Here is a 12,540-nt window from a genome sequence, read left to right as displayed (position 1 = left end):
TATTTTATTTGCATTAGAATCACGTGGGGGAGCCTGTTAAAATCAAAGATTTCTGGGTCCTAATCCAAGAGATTTGGATTCAGTAAATCCGAGTTGAAGCCCACAAATATGAATTTTTACAGATGCTCTAGGGTATTCTTATACAAATGGTCCAAACTCTGCATTCTTCAAATTATTCTTCTGCATATTGAACTTGACAATCATGGCTAATATAAAACTGCTTTTTAAAAAGGTATATATAAGAATGGTTTCAGTTTGAAGGCAAATATGTATTTTATATATTACATACTTCCCAGATTAAAAATTTGAGTACATCATGAGTGTGGTTAAAGCTTCCTTTTTTGAAATTGTTCTCCCAATAACTGGCTTCAGTCATTTCTTTGCTATGTCATCAAAACAGTTACATACCCAATTTGCAGAGTATCAATTTCTGTATTTCTCTCTTTGGTTTTAAATATTCTTGTTTTACTTTCAGATGTCTGTTAGGTCTTAACCTAAGGGTGTAGGCCATAGGGAATAATTTTAGGAACTCAGAAATCTAGAAGATTCCAAAGCCCAAAGGAAAAAAAAAACACATTCATTCATTCAACAGCTACTTATTGAATACTTGCTGTATGCCAGGCTATAGTAGAACATAGTTGGAGGAAGAGTATCTTAGATGTCGTTACATGGAAACTGAAGGAATTCAGGGGAACACAGTTGAAGAACAGAAGCTTTGACCCATTGAAGATGAATGTTATAAATATGAAGCCATCTCTAGACTTAAGCTATCGTGGAATATTTCTGCTTTGAAACCATGATGTCATCCAAAGTCTTGGCACAATCTTTCTATGTAGATTGTAGTTTCTTCCAGTTCGAGAATCATGTCATCTATTACTCTTATCCCTACATTATTTAGTCTAGTGTCCTAAACCTAATGACTATTTAGTAACTGTATTTATCTGATTCTTTTAACTCATGCTCTTAGCTGGGATATAAACACAGATGCAAAATGCTGCATCTTTTTTTTTACTGCTTTACTTTAAAAATAGTGTAGATATTAAACATTCATATAAGATTCCATGATATTTTTAAAGAGTTTATTGAGATAATTTACAAATCATAAATCTCACCCATTTAAAATATACAATTTAATATTTTGTATTATATTCACAGGGTTGTATAAAGATGACCACAATCTAATTTTAGAACATTTTCATCCTTTCTGAAAGAAACCCCATGCCCATTAGCATTCAGTCCTCATCCCACTTTCCCCCAGCCTCTGGAAACCACTTATCTTTTTGTTTGCGTGGATTTTCCTGTCTCAAACATTTCATATAAATAGAATCATGCAAAATGTGGTGTGGCATTTTTTTTGTCTGGCTTCTTTCACTTAATATGATGTTTCCAAGGTTCATTCATGTTGTAGAATGTATCAGTACTTCATTTCTTTTTATTGCTGAATCATTTCATTATATAGATATACCACATTTTGCTTATTTGTTCTTCACTTGATGAAAATGTGGGCTGCTTCCATGTTTTGGCTATTGTGACTAATGTGGCTATGAACAGTTGTATATGAGTAATTTTGTGGATGTATTTTTTTCATTTTTTCTTGTGCATATATTTAGGAGTGGAATTCCTGGAACATATGGTAACTGTTTAACTTTTTGAGGAACTGCTTAACTTTTCAAAAGCAGCCGTGCCACATTACATTCACACTAGCAGTACATGAAGAGTTCCAACTCTTTCCGCACTTGTTTCTGTCTGTATTTTATTCATCCTAGTGGGTGGAAGTGCTGTCTCATTCTAGTTTTGATGTTCATTTCTCTAATGACTACTGATGTTTGGCATCTTTTCATGTACTTTTTGGCCATTTGTATGCCTTCTGTAGAGAAGTGTCTATTTGAATTCATTGCTCATTTTTTAATTGGGTTATTTGTCTTTTAATTATTGAGTTTAGAAAATTCTTTTTATATTCTGGATACAAGTCTCCACATATAATCATATTTATGATTTGCCATTATTTCCTCCCATTCTGTGTATTGTTGTTTTACTTTCCTGAAGGTATCATTTGTAGCACAAAAGTTTTAATTTTGAAGTAGTCTAATTTGCCCGATTTTTCTTTGTGTCTTGTGCCATGTGGAAATGTGGTTTTAGCAACATGGATGTCTTTCTTGGTTTTAGCAAGAGCAGTTTCTCTTGAAATAATGGAACAGAAGCCAAACTGGAATGAGTTGAGGGATAAATGGAAGGCAAGAAAATGGAAATGGCTATGTACATGCTTTCAAAAAGAGGCCAGATAGGCTGTGGCCAGAAGGAAATGTGGGATTAAGAGATTTTACATTTTATATGGGAAGGACATTAGTTTAGCAAGCCCTTTGTGTCTGGATTCCACATCTAATATGTCATAGAATGAGGTCCAGAAAGGTTTCCTGGATTAGATGGTACTTGAGCTGAGCCTTGTAGAATGAGTAACTAGATAGGAGATGGATGATTGGAAGAAAGATTAGCATATATTAAGGCATGGAAAATTATTTAATGGTACTTCAGAAATAAAATGTTCCTTAGAAGCACAGAAATAAATTACCTTCTTTAGAATATTGTACATAGAGATGAATGTACAGAAAAGTCAGAATATTTCTAAATGGAATTGTTTTGATCACAAAGGAATTATTACGAGTTGAAGCTGGCCTAAGAAAATAATATACAGAAGTATGTTTGCATAATGAAAATGGCTTCCAACAAAATGTAACAATTTCCAAAATTCAGGTAAATTTTGGAGCACAGCATCATAGGAAATATTTGTAGCACAGTTCAATATATGCCAAAATATTATCTTATAAACCATTAACTCTGGTATATGAAATAGAGAAAAGGAATTTTTAGAGATTCTTATTAACTAGACTGAGGATTCATTTCATTAGGGGAAGAAGATTAACATCTTCTTTTGTAAACATTGATGATAACTTAGAGTGTGTGGATATATTTATATCATCAAACAAAATCTTAAAGTTTTATACTGTATGGATGGGGGTTATGTCAACTTACATCACTTGGCCACTGTGTTGTAAGGCCTACTTAATCATGGAAAAAGGTGGTAACTTCTTTTTCAATTTTTAGATTTATCTTCCAATTTTTGTTTTGTTTTGTTTTTCTGTATGTGCTTTTTTATCCCTAGCTACAAGACATTCTTACCAAAATGTATTCGAGCAAAGATCCAAGACTATCATATTTTGACAAGGAAGCGAATAAGGTACAGATTTCGCAGATTTATTCAGCAATTCAGCCAATGCAAAGCCACTGCCAGAAACTTGAAACTTAAGTATCTTATAAATCTGGAAACTCTGCAGTCTGCCTTCTACACAGAGAAATTTGAAGTAAAAGAACCTGGAAGTGGTCCTTCAGGTGAGGAGATTTTTGCAACCATTATAATAACTGGAAACGGTGGAATTCAGTGGTCAAGAGGGAAACATAAAGAAAGTGAGACACTGACAGAACAGGTAATCCTTAATGATATGTTCTTGTTCTTTGTTATTTTAAGTAGAATGGAAATAAAAACAAAGTAATTTTAATCATTTGCAACATGGTATTGCACTTCTCCCATTTGATAGAAGTGGAAGTTTTTAATAGTGTGAACCTATCAAGGTCATATAATTCTTTGCCTACTATTCTTAAATGGTTTTTTCATTTAATTTTTTATGACAAAATAATTACCAATGACTATATTATAGTTTCAGAAAGATGTCAAATTCTAAAAGTGATTTTAAAGGAGTTTTGCCTTTCACTACTAGTGATAACAGAAGGCATAATAATAAAACTTGTTAACTAGAAAAGATTGATATTAATTGATTTTATGATAATATATACCTGCTAAATAATTAATTTATTTTAGGTTTGCATTGCAAGTTTTGAATGTTAATGTCCATGTTGTTCATAGATTGTTACTAGAGATTTAGAGGGATCATTTTTTAATTTTTCATCTTTGGTAGTCACATTTCCAGTTTTCTGGCAGTGGTTTCTACTAATGTTAATTGAATTGAAGAGTGCCATAGCACATTTTAGATTCCTGGCATCATTTAATGCCCTCATTTTTAAGTCAAGCAAGATACAGCATAGTCTTAGGGTTAGATTGATAGAGTAAATCACGTTTAATGCTTATCTATTGTTATCAATACCTTTTTTATTTTGAAGAATTTGGAAAGAATGCTGTCTTCTTCATAAGTCTTGTTTTAAAATGGCTCTGTAAATTCTACCCGTTTTTAATTTTACATGCTTTTAATTATAGGATTTACAGTTATATTGCGATTTTCCTAATATTATTGATGTCAGTATTAAGCAAGCAAACCAAGAGGGTTCAAATGAAAGCCGAGTTGTAACTATCCATAAGCAAGATGGTAAAAATCTGGTAAGTTTGCTTTATGATTGAATAATGGTTTCATTTTATAGTTCTCAGAAATATGTATTTTAGAATCTTAGTACCAAAATTATTTTCTGGTAGGAATTTTGATTGTAGTTTTAAATATAACTCTAAACATCAGTTCAGTAAACTTTTTGATAACATCTAGCTTTTTGTATTACTATCAACACCATCTTCCTACAGAGTTTCTTGTACATTACTGTACTTTTTTTACTCATTTTTATGATTAGCAAAGCACCAGTTACTTTCTCCCCCATCCCTACTCTAGATTATACTAGTTCTCTGATGTAACGCTCACCCCTGACTAAAATATTTTATCAACAGGGATGTATATGTGCCAGTTATACTGCCTAATTAAAGGAGAAAAAATAAATCAATGATGTCTGGAATTTATATAACAAAATGTAAATCAATCCCAGGTCAGCCCCACCCAAGCTGTAGGACATGGTTGATTCTAAAAGATCAACGCTTTCTCTTTTTTTAAATAGCTTCAGAAATCTAATTTATTTTAATGTAAATAGGAGAAATGAATTATTTTATACTTTGCTCTTAAGTTTCTCATTTATCTTCTCTGTCTTCTTTTTAACTCAGATGCTTCTTGACCCTTCCTGGCTTAAACTAGTTCTATTAATGTTATTTGTCCATTTATCTTAAGTATTTATATGGCTTACCTGTCTGGCTGTTCCAGGGTTATATTACCAAAATTGTAACTAACTTGCAACTCACTTAATTCAGCATAGTTTTCTGTTCTTAGATAAAAATATGATAGTACACCTACTGCCTAGTAGACTGTGAGCCTTTTGAAGGTAAGGATCATATTTTTATGTGTGTTTGTACCCCCTACACCTTGCACAGTACTCAGGGCCTAGTTTAGAAACAGCTTGATAAATATTTTATGGATGCATAAAAGGATGATTAACAATTATCAACCTCAATGTGGATATATAATAAATGTTTCTGGGAGAGTTTATTGATCTTAATGTGAACAAACTGTAGTAACCCAAAGAACTTCTCTATGGGACTGTATTTGGACTTGGCTTAATTTTAAGTCTGCAATACAGAGAAGTTAAGTAACTTTCCAAGGGCACAGTGTTAGTTAAGTGGTAGGGCTATTTAAACTCAAATGCATGATTTGAAAACCTGAGCTCTTAAGTGTGACACTAACTTCTTTGCTAAGTATCCGTAAAGCTCCTTAAAAATATTATACTGACATTTTGTTGGAATTGTGCAACAAATTGGGAAGAGTTGACATTTCTTTCTCATATTAAATTTTCTATTTTAGGGATACATTGTATTTCTCCTTGTATACAAGTATTATTTTATGTTTTTCAGTAATTCTTGATTTTATTCATATTGATACATCATGTTTCTTGCTGAATTTTATTCATGATATGTTATGCTTTTTCTGTTGTTTATTAAAAGTAATACTTTTTCTCTGTGTATTTTCCTACCAAATTATTTATGGATATAGGAAAGTAATTTTTGCTTATTATTCCATTTTCCCAGTGTATTATGTGTTAGTAACATTTTGTTTTTACTGTCATTTTCCTCTTCATTCTGGCATTTATTTCTCTTTATAATTTTTGGTAAAATATATATAAGATAAAATTTAGCATCTTAACCATTTTTAAGTGTACAGTTTAGTAGTGTTAAGTATATTCACTTTTGCATCCAATTTCCAGAACTCTTTTATCTTGCAAAATTGAAGTCTACACCCATTAAATAAAAACTCACCATTTGCCCCTCTTCCCAATCCTTGCAACCACCATTCTACTTTCTTTTTTTTTTTTTTTTTTTTTTTTTTTTTTGAGATGGAGTCTTGCCCTGTTGTCCAGGCTGGAGCACAATGGCACGATCTTGGCTCACTGCAACCTGTGCCTCCTGGGTTCAAGCAATTCTCCTGCCTTAGCCTCCCGAGTAGCTGGGATTACAGGTGCATGCCACCATGCTTGGCTAATTTTTTGCATCTTTAGTAGAGACGGGGTTTCACCATGTTGGCCAGGTTGGTCTTGAAGTCCTGACCTCATGATCTGCCTGCCTCAGCCTCCCAAAGTGCTGCGATTACAGGCGTGAGCCACTGCGCCCAGCCCCTCTACTTTCTTATTCTATGAATTTGACTACTCTAGATACCTCATAAAAGCAGGCTGAAACAATACTGTCTTTTTGTGACAGGCTTATTTCAGTTAGTATAATATACTCAAGGTTCATTTGTATTACAGCATGTATCAATTTCCTTCATTTTTAATATATGTATGTATTCTGTGTCATGTATATACCACATTTGTTCCTTCATCCATCAATGAATATTCAGGTCGCTTTTTTACTTTTTGACAATTGTGAGTAATGCTGCTGTGAACATGGGTGTACAAATGTCTCTTGAAAACTCTGCTTTCAATTCCTTTGGATATATACCTTCTATTAGTCCGTTCTCACACTGCTATAAAGATACTACCTGGGACTGGATAATTTATTTAAAAAGAGGGTTTAATTGACTCGCAGTTCGGCATGGCTGGCCCAGGAAACTTAAAATCATGGCAGAAGGTGAAGGGCAAGGAAGCCATGTCTTACATGGCAGCAGAAGAGAGAGAGTGTCCAGGGGAAAGTGCCACTTTAAAACCATCAGATCTCATGAGAACTCCCTCACTATCATGAGAACAGCATGGGGGAAACCACCCCCATGATTCAGTCACCTCCCACCATGTCCCTCCCTCGACACATGGGGATTACAATTAAAGATGAGAGTTGGGTGGGGATGCAGAGCCAAACCATGTCATACCTAGAAGTAGAATTGCTGGATCATATGGTAATTCTACTTGTAATTTTTTAGGGAGCCACCATGCTGTTTTCCATAGCAGCGGCACCATTTTACATTCCTACCGGGAGTACATTCTCCACATGCTCATCAAAACTTGTTATTTTCTGTTTTCTGATAGTAGCCGTCTGATGGGTGTGAAGTAGTATCTCATTGTGATTTTGATTCACATTTCCCTAATGATTAGTGTTGCTGAGCATCTTTTCATATATGTATTGCCATTTGTATATCTTCTTTGAAGAAATATATATTCAAGTCCTCTCCTCATTTTTTAATCAGGTTTTTTTTGCTGAATTATAGAAATTATTTATGTATTCTGGATATTAATCCCTTTTCAAATATATGATTTGCATATATTTTCTCCCATTCCATAGATTGCTTTTCACTATGTTGCTTGTGTCCTTTGATGCGTAGATGTTTTAAAGTTTTAGCTAGTTCAACTTTTGTTGCCTATTTTTCTTTTTACTTTTTTGTTGAGATATAACATGAACCCAGTAAAGCACACTAATCTTACGTGTATAGCTCAATGAATTTTTACATATTTGTACATCTTTGTAGCCACACCCACCTCAAAAAACAGAATAGTTCTCTTACTCCTAGAAGGTTTCCACATGCATCTTCCCACTTATTCACCTCCACCCCTAACTTAAGATACCTATCATCTACCATCACTTAGTTTTATCTATTAATAAAGGTTGTATAAATGGAATGATACTGTACGTATTCTTTTAAAATCTAGATTCTTTTAGTTAGTATAATGTTTGAAGATTCATTTATGTTGTTACATGTGTCAGTTCATTCCGTTTTATTGCTGGGTAGTATTGAATTGTTTGACTCTATCTCAAATTTTAAATGTATTCTGTTGATGGACATTTGGGTTGCTTTCAGTTTGGGGATTTTAGGGATAAATTTACCATGAACATTCTTATACATATTTTTTGGTGGACTTATGCACTCATTTTTTTGTATATATATATCCTAGAGATGGGATTATTGAGTCATAGTGATAGCTTTAGTATACTGCCAAACAATTTTTTGTAGTTCTATCAGTTCACTCTTCTTTCAGTAATGCATGAAAATTACAGTTGTCTCATATCCCCATCAACTCTTAATTTTGTCAGTCTAAAAATGTCTTAGTTTGTCTGGTGGATGTGTACTGGTAGCTATTGTAGTTTTTATTTTCATTGCCCTGGTGAGTAATGATGTTCAATACTTTTTCACTTACTTATTGTTCATCTGAATATCCTTCTTATGAAGTGCCTGTGACAGACTTTTGCACATTTTTCATTGACTTGTCCCTTTCTGATCAATTTGTAGAGTCTCTATAGATTCTAAGTCTTTCGTAGGATGTTTGTAAAATGTATATGGGCATACGTCAGAGATATTTCTAGTTCAGTTCCAGACCACTGCAATAAAGCAAATATTGCAATGAAGTGAGTCACATAAATTTTTTGGTTTCTCAGTACATATAAAAGTTATGTTTACACTATAATCAAGTCTACTAAGTGTGCAACAGCATTATGTCTTAAAAATTAATTTAAAACACTTTATTGCTAAAAAATCCTAATGATAATCTGAGCCTCCAGAGAGTTATAATCTTTCTGCTTATGAGGGTATTATTTTGATGTTGATGGCTGCTGACCGATCAGTGTGGCGGCTGCTTAAGGTTGGGTTGGCCAAAGCAATTTCTTAAGATAACAATGACATTTACTGCATCAGTAGACTCTTCATTTCGTTAAAGTTGTCTCTGTAGCATGTGACATTGTTTGGTAACATTTTACCCACAGTAGAATTTCTTTCAAAATGAGTCAGTCCTCTCAAACCCTGCCACTGCTTTATGTACTAAACTTTATTCTAAATCCTTTGCTGTCTTTTCAACAACATTCACAGCATCTTCACCCAGGACTAGATTCCATCTCAAGAAACCATTTTTTTTATGCATAAGAAGCAACTTATCTGTCCAAATTATATCATGAGATTGTAGCAATTCAGTCACATCTTCAGCTCTACTTCTAATTCTAGTTCTCTTGCTATTTCTACCACATCCTAGTGACTTCCTCCATTGAAGTCTTGAACCCCTCAAAGTCATCCATGAGGGTTGGAATCAACTTCTTCCAAATTCCTGATAATGTTAACACTTTGACCTTCTTCCATGAATCACTGATGTTCTTCCTGGCATCAAGAATGGTGAATCCTTTCCATAAGTTTTTCTATTTACCCAGCTCCATCAGATGAATCACTATCTATGGCAGCTTAGCCTTACAAAATGTATTTCTTAGATAATAAGACTTGAAAGTTGAAATTACTCCTTGACCCATGGGCTACAGAATGGATGTTGTGTCACCAGGTCTGAAAATAGCATGAATATCCTTGTACATCTCTGTCAGAGCGCTTGGGTGACCAGGTGCGTTGTCAATGATCAGTAATACTTTGAAAGCAATCTTGTTTTCTGAGCAGATCTTAACAATGGGCTTAAAATAGTCAGTAAACCATGCTATAAACAATAGATGTGCTGTCATCCAAGCCTTGTTGTTCCATTTATAGAGCACAGGCAGAGTAGACTTAGCATAATTCGCAGAGCCCTGGGATTTTTGGAATGGTAAATGAGCACTGGTTTGAATTTCTAGTCACCAATGGCATAGGCCCTTAGCAAGAGGGTCAGCCTATCCTTTGAAGTTTGAAGGCAAGCACTGACTTCTCCTCTCTAGCTGTGGAAGTCCTAGATGGCATATTCTTCCAACAGAAGGCTGTTTTGTTTACATTTGAAAATCTGTTTGTTAGTGTCACCATCTTCATCAATGGTCCTTACTAGATCTTCTGGATAACTTGCTGTAGCTTCCACATCAGCATTTGCTGCTTCACATTGCACTTATGCTGTGCACATGGCTTCTTTTCTTAAACGTCATGAACCAACCTCTGCTAGCTTCCAGCTTTTCTTCTGCAGCTTCCTCACCTCTCTCAGCCTTCATAGAATTGAAGAGCATTAGGGTCTTGCTCTAGATTAGGCTTTGGCTTAAGGGAATGTTATGGCTGGTCTGATCTTCTATCTAGAACTTTCTCTGTATCATCAATAAGGCTGTTCACTTTCTTATAATTTATGTGCTCACAGGAGTAGCACTTTCAGTTTCCTTCAAGGACTTTTCCTTTGGATTCATAACTTGCCTTTTTAGTGCAAGAGGCCTAGCTTTCAGCCTGTATTGGCTTTCAGCATGCCTTCCTCACTAAGCTTAATCATTTCTAGCTTTTGATTTAAAGGGAGAGATGGGTGAATCTTCCTTTCACTTGAATACTCAGTGGTCACTGTAGGATTATTAATTGGCCTAATTTCATTATTGTTGTGTCTGAGGGAATAGGGAGGCCTGAGGAGAGGGAAAAAGAAAGGGAAATAGCTATTCGATGGAGCAGTCAGAACATATACAAATTTATCACTTAAGTTCACCATCTTATATAGGCCCAGTGTGTGGTGCCCCAAAACAATTACAGTTGACCCTTGGACATCACAGGTTTGAATTGTGTGGGTCCACTTATATGCAATTTTTTTTCAGCCAAACATGGATGGAAAATATAGTATTCATAGGATGCAAAACCTGCATATGTATAGGGCTGACATTTTGCATATATGGGTTCTGCAGGGCTGATTTCAGAACTTGAATATGTTCAGATTTTGGTATATGCAGGGGTCCTGTAACTAATCCCCCTTGTATTCTGAGGGACAACTGTACAATAGTTACATCAAAGGTCATTGATCACAAATCACCGTAACAGGTATAATAGTAATAAAGTTTAAATTTTGTGAAAATTACCAAAACATGACACATAGGAAGTAAGCATATGCTATTGGAAAAATTGCAGTGATAGACTTGTACTTGCTCCACATAAGTTTGTCAGAAACCTTCCATTTGTAAAAAAAAAAAAAAAAAAAAAAAAGGTCATATCTGCAAGGAGCAATAAAGGGAAGTGCAGTAAAACAAAATGTGTCTGTATATCAATAAGAGGGATACTAGTTAGTGAATTGCTAGTTCAAAGGGTATGAATATTTACAACTTTGATAGATTATTAAAATACTTCTCAAAAGGTGTTTCCAATGTATCTGTACACCTGTTTTCTTGTATCCTTTGCCAACACTGGATGTTATCAATCTTTTAATTTTTCTGCCAAATCAATGGGCAAAATAATGCTGTCCTGTTATATTTCATTTCCTTAATTAGAACCTGAGATTGAGCAATACCTCATGTGTTTATAGGTCAGCTTTAATATTTATACTTCTGTGGATTGCCTTTTCATGTCCTTTGACTAGTTTTCTTTTTTTATTTTTAATGTTTTATAGGTTTTATTCCCACAATGTATGTTAGGTATATTCCTTTGTTATACATGTTTGTAATCTCCAAGTCTTTTAATTTTGTTTAGGATACCTTTTATAGTACTTGTTTTTTTGGCTATTTGTGTTAGCTAAATACCTTTTATAGTTCAAACATGTCACATGCTTGTCTCTTTATTATAATTTTTGGTTTAGGACTCTATTCTGTGTTCTCTTTATGATTATGTAAATATTGTTCATTGCTGGGCCAAGAAATATGCTGTAATCACATTTTCATTCTTATATAACTTTTTCCAGGAGTTAATTATTGCTTTATGATTTTTCCTTTGTATCTAGCTTTATTTTCATTTTCTACAAGAACTCTGTAAAGTAGTGGACTTCTCAATACAAAATTTCACATAATCAAACCTGTCATATATGATAGCATTTTTACTTCTTTTCTGGAGAAGCACCTCTTCGATCACAGCATCTTACTTTGTAGTGTGGACTGGAAGTTTTCTGGGTACAGCTATTATTTTGTCAGCTGTAATTTTTGGTCATTCCTTTCTTATCCTGGTAACTATGTTTTCATCTCTCTTATATTGGATCTGATTTTCTAAATCTCATGTTTGCCCTGTTTTTCTAGGTACAGCCTCTGGTATTTGTTGGTATCTTTAATGTGATTGAGACAAATTAGAAAATTAATTTAGAGAGGATTTTTATGATATTGAATTTTCCTACCATGGTTAATCTTCTATATATTTAAATAAAAAGTTGTATAAGAGTGTTTTGAAGTTTTTGTTAATTATTGATATTGCATCCTCTTTGTTACAAATGGGGCTTTTTTCATTATATAACTGACTTTTTGTATGTAAAATATAATACGTCTATATATTTTCCCATTTAAGTAACATGCTGCATTTTTGGCTGACTATATGTTCACATATGTATTAAGATACAATCAGGCCGGGCATGGTGACTCACGCGTGTAATCCCAGCACTTTGGGAGGCCAAGGCGGGTGGATCATTAGG

General features: G+C 34.0%; 1 protein-coding gene across 6 annotated transcripts in view; it reads left to right on the top strand.

The window, feature by feature from the left end:
• The window catches only part of JAK2 (Janus kinase 2), a 150,863-nt gene that overhangs the window by 67,974 nt on the left and 70,349 nt on the right, over positions 1-12,540 (top strand). For 4 of the 6 annotated variants that reach the window (XM_016960555.4, XM_001139368.7, XM_016960556.4 and 1 more), the window contains 2 exons: positions 3,161-3,482; positions 4,268-4,387. In XM_016960555.4, the coding sequence (XP_016816044.2) occupies positions 3,161-3,482; positions 4,268-4,387 (442 nt within the window). The remainder of the gene's footprint in view (positions 1-3,160; positions 3,483-4,267; positions 4,388-12,540) is intronic. The other 2 variants (XM_063788740.1, XM_063788741.1) reach the window with 1 other exon arrangement.

The sequence above is a fragment of the Pan troglodytes genome, chromosome 11 (genome assembly GCF_028858775.2).
Source record: "Pan troglodytes isolate AG18354 chromosome 11, NHGRI_mPanTro3-v2.0_pri, whole genome shotgun sequence".
NCBI classification, from domain to species: domain Eukaryota; kingdom Metazoa; phylum Chordata; class Mammalia; order Primates; family Hominidae; genus Pan; species Pan troglodytes.
The sequence above is the reverse complement of the archived record's forward strand: the minus strand, read 5'-3'. Positions and strand labels throughout refer to the sequence as shown.